Source organism: Oxyura jamaicensis, chromosome Z (assembly GCF_011077185.1).
Source record: "Oxyura jamaicensis isolate SHBP4307 breed ruddy duck chromosome Z, BPBGC_Ojam_1.0, whole genome shotgun sequence".
NCBI lineage: Eukaryota > Metazoa > Chordata > Aves > Anseriformes > Anatidae > Oxyura > Oxyura jamaicensis.
The window spans coordinates 27830220-27853438 of NC_048926.1; the positions used below are offsets into that span (position 1 = coordinate 27830220).

At 41.1% G+C, this 23219-nt stretch overlaps 2 protein-coding genes and 2 long non-coding RNA genes across 5 annotated transcripts in view; 2 read left to right on the forward strand and 2 right to left on the reverse strand.

Moving 5' to 3' along the window:
* Positions 1 to 1667: 1667 nt before the first annotated feature.
* On the forward strand, positions 1668 to 2358 carry LOC118155693. The gene is made up of 2 exons (XR_004745968.1): positions 1668 to 1811; positions 2291 to 2358. It is a non-coding gene; the product is annotated as an uncharacterized LOC118155693 (long non-coding RNA).
* A 2774-nt stretch (positions 2359 to 5132) lies between these two features.
* On the reverse strand, positions 5133 to 12295 carry LOC118155694. Its single transcript, XR_004745969.1, has 3 exons — positions 12283 to 12295; positions 7098 to 7101; positions 5133 to 5262 (listed from the first exon to the last, which is right to left on the reverse strand). It is a non-coding gene; the product is annotated as an uncharacterized LOC118155694 (long non-coding RNA).
* Positions 10819 to 12986, forward strand: TMEM252 (transmembrane protein 252). Its single transcript, XM_035309090.1, has 2 exons — positions 10819 to 11494; positions 12618 to 12986. Exons 1-2 carry the CDS (start codon positions 11154 to 11156, stop codon positions 12874 to 12876), a joined length of 600 nt encoding a protein of 199 aa, XP_035164981.1. The 5' UTR covers positions 10819 to 11153; the 3' UTR covers positions 12877 to 12986.
* A 5434-nt stretch (positions 12987 to 18420) lies between these two features.
* The window catches only part of PGM5 (phosphoglucomutase 5), a 94767-nt gene continuing 89968 nt past the window's right edge, over positions 18421 to 23219 (reverse strand). For both annotated transcript variants that reach the window (XM_035309088.1, XM_035309087.1), the window contains exon 12: positions 18421 to 20016. In XM_035309088.1, the coding sequence (XP_035164979.1) occupies positions 19927 to 20016 (90 nt within the window). In that variant the 3' untranslated portion in view covers positions 18421 to 19926. The remainder of the gene's footprint in view (positions 20017 to 23219) is intronic.

Sequence of the window (23219 nt, forward strand, 5' to 3'; positions counted from 1 at the left end):
TCTTCTCTTCTCTTCTCTTCTCTTCTCTTCTCTTCTCTTCTCTTCTCTTCTCTTCTCTTCTCTTCTCTTCTCTTCTCTTCTCTTCTCTTCTCTTCTCTTCTCTTCTCTTCTCTTCTCTTCTCTTCTCTTCTCTTCTCTTCTCTTCTCTTCTCTTCTCTTCTCTTCTCTTCTCTTCTCTTCTCTTCTCTTCTCTTCTCTTCTCCTTTTCTCATTTTTTTAAGAAGTTCTGGTAAATTTATTAACAGTCAGTTAAGGCAGAGATACTTCCACATTATTTAGGAAAGTATCCCCTCTTTTGTGATTTCCCTGACTAAGCAACCCAAAATATCACTGTAAACTATCAAAATGTTATCACAACTATGTATTGCTTGAATTTTTTTCACCAATTCTTCCACAGGATTTGGAGTCTAGTAAGTAGGTAAGTAATCTCAATTTTCATTCTTTTAGTAAATAACCAAAACAGAATTTATGACTGTAAAATTTGGGAAGAATACCTGGAAAATATAAATGCATGAGTTACAAGAAAAATAAATAATAATAATAATTTAAAAAAAGTATAAGGTAAAACTGGAGATTTTCTCAGTGATCTTTAAACTTTGTGTCTAACTTCTGCTTATTAGTCACCTTATTGTTATTGTTCTGCCCCATTCTGGTGTAGACTATTCTCAACAGTTTTAGGAAATTTCTCAGTAAAAATCCTGCACTTGTTATTTGCAATCAAATCATTTAATTCCTGCTTCTTTAGATTTTTTTTTTTTAGAATAAATTTAACTCAATTACTTCAGTTCAGTCGTATATTCATGATCTTCAGTTCAGTCGTATATTCATGATTAGCATCTCGACCTCATAATGCTACAATATCTTCAAAGAAAAGAAGTAGCCCTGACTGAGTTCAGTATTCTAGGTTTGCATAGATATCATCAAATTCACAGGCTGGGAACAGGTCTGTGAAATCTGATTTTGACGTTTGGATTGCCTCTGCTCTCATTCACTCTTCAATTTTCATGTGTTCTCAAAGCCATTGGAATTAGTAGCAGGTATGATACGGAAAGGAGACAGAATCTGCAAAGGTTGAAGTAATTTCTCATGCCCTAGGGTGCAAATTTTAATCAAAACTAGAACTGATAAATAAAGGTCTATTGGCAAAATTGCACTGAATTACTGATAAGGATGTGCAGTATTCCTTGAGTCATTCCTTATCAATATATCATGTCAGCCAAGGTTAATAGAAGGGGAAAGAAGAGAAGAATAAATCTGGTTTGAATTCTGAGCTTTCACTTCATTAAAAATAACACATTTCAGACTAGAACAAAACAGATAATCTTGAAATTTCTGGTAAAATATCACTTTTAACTAGCAGCAGTATATGTAACTTGGAATGTGATAGTATCTTTGTGGAGAATAGTCAGAGTTGCTAGTGTCACTGATAAACATTGTCCTTGGGCAAAGGGGGAGTTGAGCAGCTTGCTCCTGCTTATCTCTAGAACAAAATGATCCTTAGGGTGTCTTCCAAACCAAGCCATTCTATGATTCTATGATTCTAAGATAATGAGCTTAATGAAGTAAATGCTAAACTTATTGCTATAGTACTCAATTCTCCATCCAAATCAAGATACATGCCACACAAGGGGAAGGGAACAGAAAAGGTTAGGATATAAAGGAAAAGAGGAAAGTGTAGAAACTGTAAGTGTTAGGAAGAGAGAATTAGGAAAAAAGAAGAGTGGAGGGTAGAAAGAAGAAATTTGAGACCTAGAAGAGACAGCCAATGAGCTGTGCTCTTTCTCCTCCACCAAGACAGAGATACCTTCTTGGTAAGCTCTGTGCCTTCACTTTTCATTGAGGAATACCCAGGATAGCATTTTTCTAGTGTTATTATCTTATATCAGCACTATTGCAGTAATGTATTTATTTATCAACAGTAATTCTCAATCTGCTATATCTGTTGCCTTATTAAATACTTGCAACTTTGCAAAGTGTTCTCAGTGAAAGTCCTTAGCAGGGCTCTGAAAAAGGCAAATGTTTGACTCTGATAAGCCATTTAACATGACAATTTTTTATCATATACTGTCATTTCATATACAACTGCTTCTGCTATGTTCTGCATATTTCCATTAAAATTTTGATTTAAGTTTTCCTTTAAAAAAAATCTGATATAAAAAAATCCATTTAAGAATATTAATAACAATTATGCTGGTGTTACACAACTTTTATTAAAATTTGTATGATTTCATAACTTTCTTTCTGAGTAGCACAATTCTAGCAACTGCTTTGTGTGAAAACTGCCTTACAGGTTTCAACAGGATACAGGATGAGCATTGACCTTTCCAGTGAAATACTGATTGCAAAACAGACACAGTGGTCAAACCGTCCAGTGGAACATCCATTAAGTTCATTCTCAGTTGGACTTCCTAAGAAGTGCTTTTTCTGTGTGTGGACTGCTACCTTTTGACCTTGGTCTTCAGCCAGTTCTAGTCTGCAACCTTTACACTGTGTTAGCTATTCCCTTTTCCCACCTGACCCTCGTTAGCAACAACTTTCTTCCTGTTTTGTAAGAGAAAAAGGAAATCTGCTCATCCAGCCTGATGCAGCCTAAGGTACTCATTGCCAATAAAACAGCCTAGCTTCAAAACAGTAGGGGAGTAGAAAAAGGCCAAGAACAACATAGAAGAAAATCTCAAGTGACAGAAAATTAGAAAATATAACAGAACACTGACTATTAAACTATGTTATATGCATAAATTCCAGCCTCTCATCCTCTCTTCCTTCTTTATATGCTTGCTATGTAAGATGCAGTACTTGGGAGTACAGTGTTATGTTCAGGGACAAGATAGCCACAGCTTGCAGACACTGAGTTGACTGACCCCTTGCAGAAACCACCAAACATCTACAGCTTGCAAAAATGTGAAGACCTGTAAATGTGGAACAGCTGGCAGATCTGCAGAATCCCCTGGCCAAGATCTCCTTTACTACTCCTCCCTTCCCTGCTGTTCCAAGTTTATCAAGAAAACCAGTTCTTCCCCTCTGTGCAATGTGCGTAGATTAGCCCCCGCCTTTGGTTCTTTTGGCAGCTATAGAGATTATTTTAACCTTTGTAACTTCTTCATTAGACATCTTTCAGAATATTTCTTCTTGATTCCAGTATAGAAAGGGCATGTATCTGAATTATATCTCATATGGAGCCAGAGTATTATTTCTTGCCCAGCTTTTTCTATAGCAATTAACCTAGCCTATGTCCACACAGATAAGACGCTATTGTGTTCAAGTTATAAAATTAAAATAAAATTTAAAAAAAAAGGGGGGGGGGGGGGGAGAAAGTAAAGGCTGCTTTCATCAACACAGTTATTTCTGTGTGTATTATATGGAAGATGAAAGAAAAGTATTACATATGAATTATGAATATAATTCATAAGAATTATATATATGAATTACACTAATTACGTAAGCTTTGGATAGCAGTCATGAACAGTGAAGTGTTTCTACATGTGGGTAGTCTGCAAAATCTGAATCTTCAAAAAACAACAGAAATAAGGAGGATGATTTTGCAAAGTATGTTTAACATATAGGGAGAAAGTGAAAATTATACTGGAAAAATACCATTGTAAATTCATTTGGATCTACTTGCCTATGAGGGAAAACAAATCAAAGGAAGAACATCCATGAGTATTTGGAACAAGGAAGTACGAAGCAAAGGCAGTCTGGGAAATGGCCCTGAGCATAGCTTTGCCCCTCCTGGATGAGGCGACCTCTGCTTTCATCTGTCAAAACTGCTGGAATGCCTTTGGGAGACTTGGAGTCTGTAAAACTGGTGGCTGAAAAAGAAAGATAGAAATGAAGAGCTCTAAAGATGGAGAGCCCGATTTTTGTCTCCATTACAATGCCAAGCCTTAAGGATGAAGCATTACCTCAATAGTTTCACTAGTGGAGCACAGCAAAGCTCCATGACACATATCTATTACGTTTTGAAGGTGTTTAATTGCCTAAATAAGATGTTTAATTAATTAAAGTGTTTAATTAAACAACTTGATTGTTTAATTAAACAACTAGATTGTTTAATTAACCTTGCAATGACAAGTGGCTTATTCTCTTTTATAGCTGAAAGGTGTCTAGAATCCTAAGCTCCAATTTCATTGAAAATTACACTCTCGTGAGAGAAAATAACTAAAATTGAGACTGAAACATGACTGATACAACTCCTTGATTGTTCAGTCTTTTATATACCCTTTCAAAATAGAGGTCACTTTTCTGGAAATTTTCTTAAGGTGGTTTATTAGCTGTGATAGATAACAACACTGATGCAATAGCTTCTATTTTACTGCTTGATATAAAATACTACATCCTGAACATGATGTTCATTTGGTTATGTTTTTACCACCTTGCAGTGGAACATTTCTGTGCTTCCCCACACAGTGTGAACCAACTTTCACTGCCACAGGAGAGTGCCTGTGTAATAACTGTGGCTGTGGAGGACACCGATAACTCTGCAAGGGAGGAACAGTCTTCTCCTCAAAGCAACTGGAGCAGGGACAAGCTTTCACCTTAAAATTCCAGCTAGATGTGTCTGCATAAAGACATCAAGTCAGTAGTTCTTGAGTCTTACGTGATGGCAACTGCTACCTGGGCACATGGCTGAATGTGAAAGGTGCACACATCTGTGCAAGTTACCCAGGCACAACCTCCCAGCTGAGCTGCAGCAGATCACACACGCTTGCCTAACCCACCGTTTCCTCCTTGTGTGCCTGTTTGAGAAGATGCTTGGACCTGCAGTAGAAACAGAGCATATGGGTGCTCAGTTAGCTTCTCCATCCCTATGTGCTGTCAGTTTGACAAACAACAGCAACTCCATGACATCCTTCAGTGCCACCTTGTCTTGACAAGACCAAGGCAGCAAGCAGGGTGATAGCTTCTCTCTGTGCAACTCAGCAGACAGAACAGAGTGCAGCAGGTGTTGTCTCTGAATGTCCATTTCCCTTTCATGTCAAAGTCTGTATAAGTATGGCATGAGTCTGTCTAGATATGGATCTGTCACACTCTGTATCATAGAATCATAGAATGGCTTGGACTGGAAGAGCCCTTAAAGATCATTTAGTTCCAACCCCCCTGACATAGGCAGGGTCACCTTCCATTGGCCAGATAGCCCAGGGCCTTGTCCAACCTGGCCTTGAACACCCCCAGGGATGGAGCATCCCCAGATTCTCTGGCAACCAGTTCGAGTGCCTCACCAGCCTCTAAGTGAAGAATTTTGTCCTAACATCTAATCTAAATCTTTTAGTTTAAAGTCACTGTCCTTTGTCTTGTCATCACACTGAGCAAAATGTAGCTATCTTTTTTTATAAGTACTTTTAAGTACTGAAAAGCTGCAATGAAGACACGTCAGAGCCTTCACTTCTTTAGGGTGAACATCCCCAGCTCTCTCAGCCTTTCTTCACAGGAGAGGTGCTCCAGCCATCAGATCATCTTTGTGGCCCTTCTCTGGACCCACTCTAACACTGCACATCCTTCTTCTGCTGGGGGCCACAGAACTTGGTGCAGCACTGTGGGTTGGGCCTCACAAGGGCAGAGGGGCACAATTCCCTCCCTCTACCTGCTGGTCACTCCTCTGTTAACACAGCCTAGGATGCAGTTGGCCTTCTGGGCTGCAAGCACACTCTGCTGGCTCATGTTGAGCTTTGCATCCACCAGAACCCCAAAGTCCTTCTCTGCAGGGCTGCTCTCAGTGAGTTCTCCCAGTCTGTCCTCATGTCTGGGATTGACCCAACCCAGGTGCAGCACCTTGCACCTGGCCTTGTTGAACTTCATTAGGTTCACATGGGCCCAGTTTTGTAGTTCATCCAGGTCCCTTTGGATGGCATCCCTTCTTTCTGTTGTACCAACTACACCACTCAGCTTGGCATCATCTGCAAACTTGCTGAGGGTGCACATGATCCCACTGTCTATATTGTTGATAAAGATATTAAACAGTAATGGTCCCAGGACAGAACCCTGAGGGACACCACTTGTCACCAGCCTCTACCTGGACAGAGTCATTGACCACTGCTCCTTGGGTGTGACCTCCAAGCCAATTCCTTATCAAGTTAATGGTCCACCCATCAAATCCATATCTCCCCTATTTGGAGATCAGGATGTCATGTGGGACTGCATCAAAGGCCTTGCAGAAGTCCAGGTAGATGACATTCGTCGGTCTTACCTTGACAAGTGATGCAATCACTCCATCACAGAAGGCCACCAGCTTGGTCAGGCACAGTTTACTCATGGTGAAGGCTGGTTGTCTTGGATCACCTCCTTGTCCTGCATGTGCCTTGACATTGCTTCCAGGAGGATTCATTCCATGCTCTTGCCAGGCACAGAAGCAAGGCTCACCGGTCTTTAGTTCTCTGGGTTCTCCTTTCTACACTTTTTAAAAATGGGAGGAATATTTCCCTTTTTCCAGTGTTCTCCATGTCTGTCATTACCAGTTCACCCTTCTCCTCCATCAGAAGGGGGACACTCTCCTTGGTCTTTCTTTTCTGAGCAATGTACCTATAGAAACCCTTCTTGTTATTACAGAATCACAGAATCACAGAATTTCTAGGTTGGAAGAGACCTCAAGATCATCAAGTCCAACCTCTGACCTAACACTAACAGTCCCCACTAAACCATATCCCTAAGCTCTACATCTAAACGTCTTTTAAAGACCTCCAGGGATGGTGACTCCACCACTTCCCTGGGCAGCCCGTTCCAATGTCTAACAACCCTTTCGGTAAAGAAGTTCTTCCTAATATCCAACCTAAAACTCCCCTGGCGCAACTTTAGCCCATTCCCCTTCGTCCTGCACCAGGCATGTGGGAGAACAGACCAACCCCCACCTCGCTACAGCCTCCCTTGAGGTACCTGTAGAGATTGATAAGGTCACCCCTGAGCCTCCTTTTCTCCAGGCTGAACAAGCCCAGCTCCCTCAGCCGCTCCTCGTAAGACTTGTTCTCCAGGCCCCTCACCAGCTTCGTAGCCCTTCTCTGGACTCGCTCAAGCACCTCCATGTCCTTCTTGTAGCGAGGGGCCCAAAACTGAACACAGTACTCGAGGTGCGGCCTCACCAGAGCCGAGTACAGGGGGACGATCACCTCCCTGGACCTGCTGGCCACACTGTTTCTTATACAGGCCAGGATGCTGCTGGCCTTCTTGGCCACCTGAGCACACTGCTGGCTCGTATTCAGCCGACTATCAACCATCACTCCCAGGTCCTTCTCTGCCTGGCAGCTCTCCAACCACTCATCTCCCAGCCTGTAGCTCTGCTTGGGGTTATTGCGCCCCAGGTGCAGGACCTGGCACTTGGCCTTGTTGAACTTCATGCAGTTGACCTCGGCCCATCCGTCCAGCCTCTCCAGATCCTCCTGCAGAGCCTTCCTACCCTCGAGCAGATCGACACACGTACCTAACTTGGTGTCATCTGCAAACTTACTGAGGGTGCACTCAATGCCCTCATCCAGATCATCAATGAAGATATTGAAGAGGACCGGACCCAGCACCGAGCCCTGGGGAACGCCAGTAGTGACCGGCCTCCAACTGTATTTGACTCCATTTACCACGACTCTTTGGGCCCGGCTATCCAGCCAGTTTCTAACCCAACGAAGCGTGCGCCAGTCCAAGCCAAGAGCAGCCAGTTTCTTGAGGAGAATGCTGTGGGAAACGGTGTCAAAAGCCTTGCTGAAGTCAAGGTAGACCACATCCACAGCCTTTCCCTCATCCACCCAGCGCGTCACTTTGTCATAGAAGGAGATCAGGTTCGTCAAGCAGGACCTGCCCTTCATAAACCCATGCTGACTGGGCCTGATCGCCTGCTTGCCCTGCAAGTGCTGCGTGATGACTCTCAAGATAATCTGCTCCATATTCTTTGCATCCCTTGCCAAGCTCAGTTCCATCTGTGTATGCCCATCCTAGCTTTGAGAAAACTTTAAGATCAGGCTTGTGAGTTCATCTTCAAGGGCTGCTGGAACACAGATTCCAAAAACTGTGCAGGCTCACAGCATGGATGGTGAGGGGCTGGGGGGCATCCCCACAGAGGTGCAGGCAGATGAACTGAGAGTATGTGGAAGATGGAATTACTATTATTATTATTAATATTACAGAAGGAATAGCTCAGCAAGGGCTAGCACATAGTGCAGAAGCCCTTAGATGAATGCACAGGCACAGCTCCCCTGTGTATCTATCAGCATTCTGCTAAAATGCTGCCCCAGCACGATGAAGGGCCTTGCTGCGAGCTGGAGGGTGAATCTCTGTCCTTACAGTGTTCCTAGGAACTTAGAATAAGATAGGAAAAGGACAGGATAAGGTAAGGGATAAGAAAAGATGCAGGCTCTAACACCCAGAGGCGGGGATTTTAGCCATGGTGGATGCAGATCACTACGGGCAGGTGGAGGCTGGAACAAGCTGGTGGTTTTGAAGCAGGAGCAGAGCTCCTGACCAGCACGGTGACACAGACTTGGATCCAGGACAGCTGGGTGAGGACAAGTGCATTCCTGAAGAGGCAATGGGATCTCGGTTTGACCTTTCAGGGACATGCCAAGCATGCAGCACTGAGAACCAGGCTGATATTGCTATCCAAAATCTGCTAACCACTTCCCCAGATGACGGGAATGACTGGAAACCTGCAGCAGTGGCACTGAACAAGCCAGAAGCCTCAGAGAGGGAGTTTTACTGAGCAGTTATCATGTCTATTCATCCACGAGCAGGCAAGACTACGCATTTCCGAAAATATCAGATTTTCTGCAAGATAGTTCAAGCCAGAGAGATAAACAGATAAATAATATCTGATTCCCTGTTGCATTATATGAAAATATAAGAAGGAAAGATTTGACATTGTACAGATAGAGATCAGAGGCTCAAGATACCTAGGTAGAACATGGACAACAGTTTTGTGCATCCAAGGCTCTCTGGAGATTTGGTGCATTTGAGCATATCTGTGAATTTGAGCATATCTGTGAATTGCTACTGCATAAACTGATCCTGAGATTATGTCCTTGTTTCCTTATTTCCTTGTCAGCATAATTAAACAGAGAAAGCACGGTACATGAAACTATGTGTGATCACGAGTTTCAGGAAACTACGTGTGAATGTGAGTTTTGGATACCCAGATAATAAAAAAAAATCAATAGATGACAGAAAATATGGCCAGAAGGACTTGTGAGAAGGCACTGGAGAGCAGGAAGCACTTGGCTCGCTTCACCTGGTTTATCAAATCAGCCCTATGTTCGTTGGCACTTGCTCGTGCCCTTATCGGCTTTGGTGGCGGCATAACTCTTCTCTGGAGCTGTGCAGGTGGCTGCAGCAGGCTGCCCAGAGGGTGGGATTATTTTCAGCTTTGGCACAGCTGTGCTCTGAAAGGAAGACTGCCCCAGGCGACCCCTTATGTGAACGCCTCCCTTAAGAGGCCAGCAACTGATTTTTCTGGATTTTTACTTTTGTTACTGTGATTTAAGAGTGGCCCACATCAGAAAAATCCTGTCCAGTGATTATGTTTTCGGTGTTGACCTTTTGATAGACCCTCAAATTAATAGCTAGAAAGTCTTCACAGACCCTTTGAAAGCTAAATGACCACTGACGGTGGTGGGAGTAAATGACTGTCTGCTGCATTTTTAACAAAGCTGAGGTAGAAAATTGCAGCACGTGTAGGGCAGACATGAAATGCCACATGAGATACCATGGAGCTTTTATGAGAGGTAACGTGAGGCTGCGTGCCATAGAGAGACAAAATGACCGGGTACTTCCAGAACTCCTGGATGGACAGAAATGTCCTTAGTGGCTGGTCTCCTCCCGGCCAGTGGAAGACAGTGGTCCCGAGTGCCCCCCTTGAAGAGCCTGTGAAGAGCTCCCCCACCAGAGCTACAGGGAGTCTCACCAGCAGCAAGAGCTGGAGCCCTTCTCGTCCTGACAAAGTTCTTGTAATTATTTGTATTTACCCACACATAACCTGCTGCATGGATTATCATGTAGCACCTCTTGCATTAAACTCAATAATACCGTAAAGATTTGAGTCTGAGACTATTTTTTGGAATAGTCCCCTGCTCTGATTTGCTCACTGCCTGCAATGGAGATTTTACTACACAGTTGGGCACGGTCAGATTAATTTCTCCACTGATTAAAATATTTTAAAAGATAATTGATAATAATACAAATAAGGTAGCATTAATAGACAAGTGAAGTTCTGATTATGCAGTTTGCTACCTCCTGACAAAAATTAATGAGTATACTCTCCAGGGGAGAATCCATGTATTTGGCTAATTGCAAAAAAATATTTTTTGAATTGGAGGTAGCAGTATTTAGGCCTAAAATCTGTGTTGGCATTTCTGAAATATATATATATATATACATATATGTATATATGTATATATAAATATCAGTAAGCATCTCTTTGAATTTTAGATGTTTAATTATACTCAGTAAATAAATCCAGGTGTTTCTGCATAGGTTTAAGAACTGAACCTTTTGAAAATCAGTTGGAAAGTCAAAAAAATTGCTGGAAGAAAAAAGAAAAAAATAAAAAAAAAAGGAAAAAAAAAAAAGAATCGTCTTACGATTTAAATTGCATACAAAGCATGAGATTTTCTGTATGCCTGTCTTTTTTTTACATTATACAGTTCTGATTTAAAATATATATATATATATATGGTATATTCATTGATGATATCAGGTTGCAAGCTAGAAACCTATCCTTTATTCAAAGGACTGATAAAAATACCAAGGCAGTTGAATAATCTGTCACAGACACAATAAGATCAAAACCCACTGAGATATGAAAATGCATGATTATGAAAGAAGTATGTTTTCCCATCAAACTTGTAAGGTGAAGATATGAGCAGTGTTTTGTATTGCTTTCTTTTTTATTAGGACAGACAGATATGGAGGTTGTCCTTCATAAACCAGCAACGTGTATAAACCACTGCAAGTTGTAGCATGTAGTGAATGCAGCAGCCCATTAAGAGCTCCAGAGGTAACAGTGGCAAAGAACTGGTGCAGGAAGTTTCTGTTTCTTTCCTGTTAGTAGGTTTCAGATAACAAATTAATCTCAAAAGAGATTATGACTATCTTGAAGAGTTAATGAGTATCTTAAAATTGTCTGCTTCTTGTAATTGTCCAAAGGCCAATTGATCCTGCAGTGTATAAAACACTGATGTGTGAAGATGAGAAGCAGAGCCAGCAAACAAAGAGCACACGGGAGCTCAGTGCTGTGTCTGTGGGGAAATATGAAGAAGTTTATTTGTTGCTTTATTCGTGTTTCTGTGCTCTTGCTCAGTTTCTCCATCATTTGTCTGGGAGTCCTTTGCATTTACACCAGTTCCTCCGTGTGCAGATGCGGGAACAACAAGCTGATTGTTTATTTCCTGTTAGCTGTGGGGCTCTTGCTCCTTGTGGCTGGCATTTTCTGGAGCACAGTCCATGAAGCCATGAAATATAGGGGCCTCAGCAGCATCTTCATGAGAAATCCCAGCCTTAGAGACCTCCGTGTCAGCACCATAGACAGGTATGTGTTACGGTACTGGTACCAATGAATGGGGGGTGGGGGGGGAGATGCTGCTTTTTAAATGTACTCCGAGAAGAAAAAAAAAAAAAAAAATACAAGGTTTTAATAAAAAATAATAATAATCCATTTTAGTATATTGCTATGGAGGGAAATTTTACTTTTTTTAAAAAAATATATATATATTTTTCCTTTTCCTAGAGCAGACATCAATCAGTGTAACACACACCAGTGCATAATGTAAGGCTTAATCCTGAAAGCAGGACAGGTTGCCCAGAACTGTGCAAATCCATTCATGGGGAGAGCAGGTGCAACTGCACTGACATCAGTGGAGATCCTGCGGGAGCATCTCTAGTTTCACCGCACCAGACAGCTCAGGATGTGCTGCTGCAGGCTGTGTTCTCACACTGCTTGTTCTAGCCACATTGCTCAATGGTGTGTGCAACGAGCTTCAGCTCCCCATATGGCCCTGGCTAACGTTTTCTTGCATAATTGTCCCTGCTATTTCTGAGCAAAGTCTGGTGCTCTGGGAGAGAGAGTTTCCTAAGCTGATCGGTGCGAGGCCTGACAAAGTTTTTAACAAGGTCACTGCATACAGATTACTTTTCCCAGACTGTTGTGGAAACCGCATCAGAAACACTGGCAGCGGGTGCTCTGAAAGCACTCCGGGTACTACATTCGGCACACTTGGGTGAGATAAGCAGTATGCAATGCATACTTTAAAAGTGTGGAACACAATGATTATTGTAATAATAAATAAGTTACTAATTTAACCTACTCCAGACAGTGACCTCTCTTTTTTTTTTCCAAATCAAGCTTTTCTCTGGCACGTGCTGAAATACTTACGTGTGTGTTTAAGAGCCTGTATGCCAGGGGTGGGAACTCCCATGGAGAAGGCTCTTGTTTCTCTGAATTTTGTGTTTTAATAAAATATTTTGGAGAAAGACACAGGTAATGATCCCAGCTCTTTTGTACCTACATATTGCACTGATCCAGCCCTGCTTAGGGTTCCACTTACAGCTTAAGCCTCAGCTAAACTCTGGAAGCACAGCAGACATCACCAAGCTCCCTAAGACAAATCATGTTTTACCTTGGCGTGCTTCATGTTGGCTTGCTGTGTTTTCAGGCCGGACTTCTACCCGCCATCCTACGAGGATAGCACAGACCCTGCAAAGCAGACCTTCCCATTGCCTGCAGTCTCCATGCTGAAGGAGCAAGAAGTCATCGACATCCCCCCGCCACTGTACAGCGAGTGCAGCGCGGAGTGCGCCAGCAAAAATAATGAGGGAGAGCAGCCCCCACCCTATGAATTAGCTGCTGGCCAGGACTCAAGCCTGGGGAGGGAGCCAAATACCAGTGCACCCACAAAAGAAGATGTTTGCTGACAGCGTGGAGGCTGCCAAGGGACCTCGGAGCAAGTAGGGGAGAGCTGGATGGAGGTGTGTGTTGGTGCTGGCTGACACCACACCACAAGGCCGCCCCGGAAAAGCACTGACCATCCGCATGTTTGGGTGAAGTTGGAGGGCTGTATGTAAAAAGTTGCTCAGTGTTCAAAGCAGCACAAGGGTCTCCATCCTGCAGGGGTTTGCTGGGTGAGGAGGTGCCTCCCATTGTGGTCATGGTGGTCATTCAGCTGAGAACAGACACCCCAGCATGATGCTTTACATGGCCACTCGGCCTGCAGGGTTCGGAGCTGCCACAGCACTTACAACAGAGCAAACGAGCTGTCCACTGCGTCCAGAAAACCAGGCAGTAAGGTGCATATGAGAGGAGATGCGCTTTGCTGGTACTGCACAGCCTGAGGGAAGCACCCGCTGGGGACTGCTGCTCCCCTGGTGCGTTGAGGACAGACCCCATCCTTCCCCTTAGGTGTAGGGGTTTGCTACTCTGATGGTCTGTGCCTTAAAATGCTGCCTGAAAGTGCAGATTTTTCAGGAAGAAATGTAACAGTAAATGGGTCTGAGAGCCAGAGTCAGCCCTGTCAAGGTCAGTTGGAAATCATCTGTTGGTTTCATTGGAACTATAACAACAGTGCAGTTTTGAAGCCTGATACCAAAGCTATTCTACCCAAAAGGCACAATGGGCTTCACTGGTGTCTGAGATTTTCAGCCTGATACAAAAATATGCATGCAAGACTGCCAGTCTTACAGAATTGAACGATATACTATGTTGCTCCAATGAGAATCAAACTCAGCAGAAGAAAAGGTCCCACTGCTTAATTTTTATTTATTTATTTTTAAATGGCCATAAATGAAAAGCCCAACTAGCTATTTTCATTTTCGTAAAACGTCCTACTGTTTTTCTGCTTCTCAGACAACACAGATACTCCTGAGATAGAAACTGTTGCACTGTATCTTAGAAAAGTCAACATCATGGGCAATAGAAGCCATTTCCTACACTGCTAGGTGGATGCTAGTGATGGAGCTTTGTGCTGCTATCAGTCTTAAAATGTGTTCTGCCTCACGAGGAGTTTTGGCTGAAAGTCCTCATTTGTGGTTTTCTAACATTAGCTGGCTGGCAAAACCTATTAATTCATGAGCTTTTCTCTGGAATATGTAACATTTGCAGTAATCCTTTTTGTAGCAGACATCTTTGAAGCTACTTGTTTTATTTTGGGGTAATAATAGCAGGTATTTTACTATTGAATTCATGAATAAATTTTGTATTTAAAACCAACACCATGTCATGTTATTTGTTTATATGATACAAGGTGTTAATGATTCAAGAAAAGCACACAGTAGGAAACCTTGGTACATGTCCTAACTGTTAAAGGGACAACACTCATTATGCCCACAGCTCCCCAAAGGGAATGGACAATTGCAGCAGGAAAACCTGCTCAGATTCATTTCTCCGAGCTGTCCATAAACACAGTTGCTTCTGCTGCTGCTTACTCAAGAGCTGTGAGAACTGAAAAGTGGGTCCTGGATCCTGTTTCTTACACAAGTGGCCTTATGGTTAGGGAAAGAGTATCGGAAAGAGGACAGGCTTGGTCTCATCCTTCCTCTGCTATATGGTTCCTTCCTTCCGCAAAATCACAGACAAAAGTTTGCATCCAGTCCACTGTAGTCTGTAATTCCAGATAACAAGAAAATGTTGCGGAGGTTCACTCATTTGGACCTTCAACCATGACTATAACTGGAGCCTTGCTTTTGGTTGCAAAAGCAGCTAATCAGAAGAGCTTCCGGATGCCCATATGCCACAAGAGAAAAAGTTTAACATTAAGTTTGCATTTACATTAGAAATGCAAAGCATATTGTTGGTGGTGATAATGGTTAAGTCCAGAGAAGTGAGGAATTTTTTCTTCCAAAGAACTTCATTTCCTATGAGAAGGACCTTTAAACCTTCAGTTGGTGTAAGGAGAAAGGAAATCAGGACAAAATGATCTGGAGAAACTGCAGGGAAAGGAAAATCCATGCACGGCAAGTGGAAGAAGAGGAATGTGTTAAAAAAAAAAAAAAAAAAAAAAAAATCAGATATTTTTTAAAAGTCTCTGAGGTAGATAAAAGCGGACAAAAGATTCTGTAATTTTGTAGATTTTCCAAAGTTACTGAGAAGCTGCACAGCACAGTAAAAGCCAGAACACTGCACGTTATTTCCAAAACATCTGGAGTGAGGATGTCATGTGTCAAGTGACCTTGATCAGTCAGTCCTACACTCAGCTTACATCCTGACAAAACTCAGACACAAGAAGGAAGTGCTCAAGAGGTGGAAGCAGGGACAGGTAACCCACAAGGGATAGAAATGCTGTCTGATCATGCAAGGATGGGATTAGGAAAATCAAAGTCTACCAGGTGTTGAATCTAGTGAGAAACATGAAAGACAATAAATATTTCTACAGGTACAGCTGATGACAAAGAAAAGGCTCAGGTACTCAGTGACTTCTTTGCCTCTGACTCCACTAGTAAGACTGGCCTACAGGAACCAAAGGCCCTCAAGACTGGAGGGAATGTCCGGAGCAAAGATTACTTTGGAGCAAGATCAGGTTAAGGAGCACTTAAACAAACCGGACACACACACAGCCACGGGATGAGATGGGATGTGTGTACTGTGGTGAAGAAGCTGGGCTGTGACTTTGCAAGGCCAGTCTTTGTTAGCTTTTGGAAGGTTGTGGTGGCTGGCAGAGGTTCCTGAGGACTGGAAGAGATCAAAGGTCACTCCTGCCTCCAGAAAGGGACAGGCTGGAGAACTGGGCTGGCAGGAACCTCATGAACTTCCATGAAGGGAAATTCAAAGTCCTGCCTTTAGGGAAGAATAATCCCTGGCACCAATACACAATGGAGCTTTACAGACAAGGACCTATGGGTCATGACGGACAACAAGTTGTCCATCAGTAATTCACCCTCATAGCAAGGATGACCAATGGCACTCTGAGCAGCATTAGGAAAAGCATCACCAGCAGGTCAAGGCTGGTGATCTTCCACTCTGCTCAGCACTGATGAGGCACATCCTGGAGTGCTAGGTCCAGATGGGCTCCCCAGTGCAATAGAGACATGGACTTACTGGAGCATATCCAGCAAAAAAAAAGGCTGCAAATATCATTAAAGGATCACTTGTGTTATGAGGAGAGACTGAGGGAGCTGGGAGCCTGGAGAAAGTTTAGGGGGACCCTGTCAATATTTCTATACCTGATGGGAGACAAAGAAAATGCAGCTCTTCTCAGTGATGCCAAGTGACATTATGAAGCAATAGTTGCAAATTAAAACACACAGAACTCCATCACAACCGTCAAGAAAGTTTCTGTTTGCCTGTTTTACTGTGGCAGTGGTCAGACACTTGGAAAGGGTGCTCAGAGAGGCTGTGGAGTCTCCTTTTTTGGAGACAGTCAACACCAGATTGGGCACAGCTCTGGGAAACCTGCTCTTTCTGGCTCCATGCTGAGCCAAGGGGTGGACTGGGTGATCCTAGTCCTGATGGACTGGATAGATCCTTCCAGCCTTGACAGTTCTGTGATTCTAGTGAGCACTGCTGCCACCCGAGTTGTCTCTGAACACCACGGTTTCCATCCTGCCACTAACTCTTTTACAGGAGGGCACTGCTCCCAAGGGAAAATGCAATAACCATCCAGCTGTGCTAGGTGGTAAATTTACTTGTATTTTATGACTTAGCTTAAACCACATGATGCTGAAGAGCAGATGGTAGTAGTCTGTACAGTAAAAAGCTACAACCATGCTCCTCCCTTGAGACTGCTTGAAACAATTTGTTGCTTCCAGTCACATGTGCACTACACTGTCCTATCGTTTTCAGTAATTCAGTCTTAGCTATTGTGATCTGTAAATTGTTGAAGTTATGTCAGTCATCTCTTCATACTGTTCCAAATTAGACCTTATTTCGCCCACAATGTAGACTATTATTTATCTTAGATCGTGACAACAATTACTACAACACACTGTCAATAAATGGATGAATTACAATTTTCTTTAATATTGCATATTATTATATCATTCTTAGATTCTGCTCCCTTGTATTTATTTCCTTTCTCTCTCTTTCCATCTCTCAAACTCATTGTCGCACTATTAGCATTTTTATCATCCCTCTCTCTTTTCAGTGGAATCCATCAATCTGTGCTTTCCTAGTCCTCTCCCCTACCTGCCACCTTTCTTTATTCATGGGACGCACCCAAGCCCCTTCTTTGTTAGCCCTCTGCTAATATACCTTGAAATAGTTTTTCTCACTGGTATCTGTGAACTCCTCCCTTTTCTCCATCATGTTGAGAGTGTATCTTTCCATCAATGGATACAGAAAAAAATGTGTTTTTGAAGACGGAATTACTGTACAAGTCACTGCTAGCACAATCACAGCTGAATAACATGGCAATCTTGCAATTTCCAGACCTGATAAATCTGCTAATTCAACGATAGCAACAGAGGGGTCTCGGTCTCCATCAAAAACCTAGGCACTGTGATAAGACAGACATTATTAATAATACTTTTCTCTCTGGTAGATTTATACACTGTTTTAGGAGCCTTGCATCTTTGTGTAAGCACATGTATGTTGCTCTTTTCCCTCATATCAACATCCAGCCATTCATCTCTTACATGAATAAGTAAGAGACCTCAGCAAGCACAGGACACGTTGAGATAATGGCTACACTCCTTCCCCAGAGACATTAGATATAAGGATATGCACTGTACTTCAGCCTTACAAAGTTTTATGCATCTTCTTTCCCATAAAAGCAATGAACTTACCCAGAAAAGCAATTAGTTGCATTTTATCAACATCACCAATCATCATTAAAAAGGGACGGTGAGTGTATTTGGGGTTAGACTAGTTTTGTTTGACAGTTATTCCAAGTCACACACAAATTGTCCTTTTCTCCATATCAGTACTGAGGCACAACTATTGTTTCTGAACAAAGTCAGTACTCAAATTTTGAAACATACCCTTTGTTCACAAAGGCTGCCTTCATGAAAGCAGACTGCCATCTACTGCAGCTAGTGCTCCAGTAACTTTCTGATAAAATCATGAGCATGATCAGATCACCATGTGATCAAAAATGATTACATTTTCATAGAACATGTACGAGATTTTAGAAGTTCTAGGACTGTTCTTGTCAGAACATCCATCCATGCAGCACAGTAATTTGAATTTAAGTGTCATAGTCTGGCATATGTCTATGCTTGACCACCTGTAAAACACTACAGTTAGCCTGCACCTAGAGGAGTTTGATTTCTGGGAACACTGAAAGAATAAACAAGTCTTTGTTAAAGATGAGGATTCTTACATCTAAAAGACGCCCAAAGTAGGTAAGAATGCCGTGGTCTTCTCAAAAATGCACATTCAAGAAAAAAAAAAAAACTGTACAAAAATAACTGAAGCCTTACAATCTCTTTTGACTTACAGGAACACTTAATAGTCAGGTGAAATGCTATGTTGGAAACATGAGTGCCTCATCTGTTATCTGTTTAGAGTCAATTAAGTAGATAGTGTAATTGTATTAAAGACAGTTTTATTAGGATGCTTGAAAGTGCAGTGTGTCTTGTTAACAATTGCATATTAAGACAGAAATACAGCATACCTCTTTATTGTGTACTCAGTGTCATAGATTTTTTTTGACAGAAGTGTTGAAAGAAATCAAAACAATTTCCTTTGCTGCAATGTTATATAAATTGCACTAAAATTTGACAACCACAATGAATTGAAACACACTGCAAAGAGGCAAGTTGCACAAAGCCACCTTGACAAATGATACAAGTGACCACACTGTTCCCAAGGAAGCAAAGCTTTCAAACAAGTCACATGCATAAAGTGTTTGTGTTCTTACTCAGAGCACAGTTTTGTAGCTAGAACTGCCATACCACTTCGCAAGCAGAAAAATGCTGATGTCTGTATCCCCAATGTCCTTCTCAGATTTATGCCAGGTCATCTCTTCTCTCTTTGCACTCCCCAACTTTTTATTTCATAATCCACTGTAACACAGAATCTAACAAAAGCTGAGTCCAGCTGGTGAATTGGACAAGTTATTTCTATTTAATTCATTAGTGTTTGTTTTCATTTCCTCTTCACCACACAATTGACTTGCCACTTTGTGGTAAGTAGAATGTCACTGCTCCAAAGACTTAAAAAGCTTCCATAATAATTCCTTCATGAAAAATTGCTGAACTTGCAATGTTTGCCTTTCAAACACAGTAAGCACCAATATCATCTGCTGACGTGAGGAATGCTGCAAAAGACAGCCAAGATGCCACACCCAACATATTGCTGGAAGGACACAATCAGCTTCTATAGCACAACTGCCTCCCTCTGGAGGTAAAAAAACAGTCTCAAACTTCAGGAAGATGTAAAGGCACAGGTCACATTGATATGCTTTAAAAGCAGGGGTAAAAATATATATATATGGGATGACCCTTTCTTTAGGAGCATGTGCAAGTGTGTACACAACACTGCTGCCAGCGTGTATTTGTGAGCAATGGGAGAGACTGGTGAGAAGTGGTGTCAAGTTAGGAAACAAACCCTTTGCAAAGTTTTGTATAAAGCTCTTAAGCCCCAGACTTGCTTTGTATGTCTCCATAAACCAACAATAAGGTGACAAGAATCACAAACAATATTCACCAAACATGTCTGTGCTTTGCAACCTCTCCTCCTCTCTCCTTAACTGAAATTCCCCCAACCTTTATAAGAGCATTCAAAAATAAGCAGTTTGCCTTTTCTGTAACATTGCTGGCAACATTTGAGAGTTAAGGCCTTTTCTGTGGTTATATTGCTATCTGAAATAAAGATATTGCAGGTAAAACAAAGAAGTCAATACACGACTGTCTTTGGAGATCGATGCAACTGTATATGCTCAATATCATATTGAATTTTTCTTCCCACCTCCCTCTATCCCCACAAAAAGTTTTAAAATCATACAAGGCACAAACAGCTAAAATGTTTCAGCAAGGTCCCGTCTCTTCCTTGCTGTTCCTCCTTTGGCCCTGGTTTAGCAATCCTCTGTGGCTTCAGGTGATGACAGTGGGTCCCTTTCGCCCTGTCCTCTCATGAATCTGAGATATTTTCAGTGCGATTGCTATAAGAGGACTCAGCACAGCCTGAAGAGGAAGAAATGCAATGGATTACATAGAGCAGAAATATCAAGAGACAGCTTATATTTATCTATTCCCCTCTTTACTGTAGCATTATATATATTACTATTTACTATTAATAGTAAATTAATAAATGCAATTATAACAAAAAACCTTATGCATTTACACTGTGTTGTTGTCCTTGATACACCACAATATCATGTCGTTTTGTGTAGTGTTACACTATAAATACCTAAGCTGTGCATAAAAGAGAAACCAGTAAATATATCAAAATGGCCATGTCTCTGTGTAACAGGAATCGTGGAGCTCTTCTGAAATCTGCCGTACAAAACAGTTTAGAAATAACATATGTAGAATTACTTCTGTTCTGATGAGTGATATATTAAACAGGATAAAAGCCACAGAAGCAGCATGAACTCTCAGGTTTCAGGTTACTGACCTTACTAAATGGTTTTATGTATGAAACTGCCTATATGGGTAAGTGCAGATAACAGCTGTGATAGTACAATAGGAAAACCAAGTAAAATACGACTTTTCAAATGACAACTGAATATTTTCTCAGTTAATTATATGATACGGAAAGTTAAACTGGTAGAGCTGAGTTTTGTACAAAATCATATTTTAAGAGAGTTATATATTTTATTGCCGAACTAGGATTTTAATTTTCTGACCCTCAAAAATTATTTTTCCCCTGTCTCAAATAAACTACGTTCTGTCTTTAAACCTGTCAATGTTTAAAAATCAAATCAAATCTGTAACTCTGAAGAGCTTAACAGATATCTTTTTACAAGCTTAATATAATTAATTCTTTAAATCATTTTTTCACCTAACAGTTTCTGATAGTATGATTTGCTTTATTGTTGCAAATTGTCAGATGGTTAAATGGAAGAGTGGGGAGACAAACTAACTCTGCAGGCAGTCGTGATACAACACCAAGCATGCCATTATCAAGAGAGTTGATGATCATACTTAGTTGTGTACAAGCGTGAGCAGTCTGACATTATTATTCAACAACCTCCACATTTTTAGATATCTATCAACTGTGTAATGATTAAACAGAATACAATCCCATAAAAGTCACACTTGCTTAGAGAGATTAACACATGGAGCATGGATTCGCCTCGTGGACAAAAATACAAAAATAAATAGTAAATACAAAAATAAATAGTAAAATGTGCCAATTTATAGGGTCTGGACCATGTCATTCCTTCTTTCCTGCACAATGGATTAAGGAAAACTGAAAGAATGAAGCATCTGAACACTGTCTGGCACTCTCCTGAGAACCTTCTTCTATATCTAAGATAAAAAGCACGCGAAAATTTAACAAAAAACCCTACTGAACTAGCTTTACTTGACCCTCATTTCTCAATCAACTAATTCACTCTGAAGAAACAAGAAGAAAAACAAACAAAGCTCTACACAGTGCTTTGAACTACAACAATCAGTTTATGTGGCACCCATTTACATTAACATTTTAGCTGCTATTGTTTTGCCAAGTGGTTCCAATTACCATTAAAATATTCTGCTTCTTATGACTTGTCAAAAGAGAAAAGCGTATTTTAGTTCTGTCCTCTCATACTTCAATTTAACTACACTTTCTTCATCCTGCAGGTGTTAAAAAATCTTTTGCAATCTTTTTGGAATAGCAAAAGCAGAGCAGAACAAGGAACAAGAGCTGTATATGCCTTTTATAAATGCCTTATCTCTGCAACAAGAGTTTACATTTCAGTTGCAAAATATAAATCCCAGACAACAGTCATTTATAGCTAATATAAACCTATAAACACTTCTTAAAGATACTGTCTTAAAGAGATCTTGATTTAAAAATATTTTCCAAATGCTCATTTTACTTGAGAAGTTGTAAAACCTTTCTATTGTCAGGTCAACTTGCAATTGCAATCACTCTGTAAGTTTATAACGTATTTATTCCTTATAAACTATTTGTAAGATTTAACATTTTAACCTTTATGTAATATTTGAGAATTGTCAATTAGCAGAACTAGTGAAATTAATCAGAAAAAAAAAAAAAAAAACTTTTTTGTTTTGTAAGAACAAATAGAAATTATACCTCTAAAAAAAAGTAACTAGGATAATTAAGGATAATTATTCATACAAGGAAATGCTTCAAACATGCAACTATCTAACATAAAGCAAAAAAACTATTCAAAGCACTTTGCATGGGAATAATCAGTACCAGAACTGTCTGAGGTGTGTTATTCCTGCTTGGCTGATGCAGTATTTTAGCTCTCTGTGACCTTGTATGAAAATTCTGTTCAACTACATTTCTCCTAGTCAAGCTCTAGCTAAGATTTCACCCTTGATGAAGCCAGTTTATTAAAAGCTCAGGTGGGGCTGAAGTGTACCTGATTACATGTTAAAAGGTCAGCAGGTACCTGGACTTTGGCTTTAGATAAATATTTTTCTCAATACAGGTGGTCAAGCATCAAGAAACACTTTGTTTAAACCTGTGTAGCACATGCTACAACTTGCCAATTTTCATCAAAAAATCATGCAACTCCAATTCCAAAATCATAACCTGTTCAGACTTCACCTGGAAAGCTCACGCATCTTTTCTCTCAAGTCTCTTGCCTAGTCTGTGCTGAATTTCAGTCTTGCTAGCAAAACCCAAATATAGATGAGTTTTACATAGTCTAGGCATGGACATTTTCTGTAAGGTCTTAAAATCACTTTTCTCAGTCCACTGCAAGTCTCAAAAGCAAGTTGCCTGATCAGTTGCATCAGTTAAAAGAATTCTGCAGAACTTATCTGGGAAAAATAAAGCAGAAAAAGAGAACAGTAATAACCTCAACAGGACCCAAAGCATTTTAGTGAACACAGGTAACTACAACTCTCTTTCATGGTTCTCAAATTTTAGCCCTGTCTTCCCTTCCTGTATTGATCTGTTTTTTGCACACGGCATCATGTCCACCAGCATTATTTTGGGCTCTCTCAGCTTTAAATGCACCCAAGCAAATAAGCAGGGTGTAATAATAAAAACTTGGGGTCAAGTTATTTGTATACATACTGGCAATTGTAAAACACGAAGCACTACCCCATTTGTTCCTTGTATTCTGGGACCACAGAGAGAGATAATGGAAAGCCATTTGAATTAGCCAGTCATTAAAAAAATGCCCTGCTGGAGGCAAAGATCCAGCATCAATCAGCTAACCTTGTCTGACTATTACATGGTATATAAGCATTTAGGCACC

Excerpts from the sequence above, each read along its gene's own strand:
- TMEM252 (XM_035309090.1), top strand. The coding sequence starts at position 11,154 with ATGAGAAGCAGAGCCAGCAAACAAAGAGCACACGGGAGCTCAGTGCTG. Across the intron at positions 11,495-12,617 it reads CGTGTCAGCACCATAGACAG|GCCGGACTTCTACCCGCCAT; the intron begins GTATGTGTTACG and ends CTGTGTTTTCAG.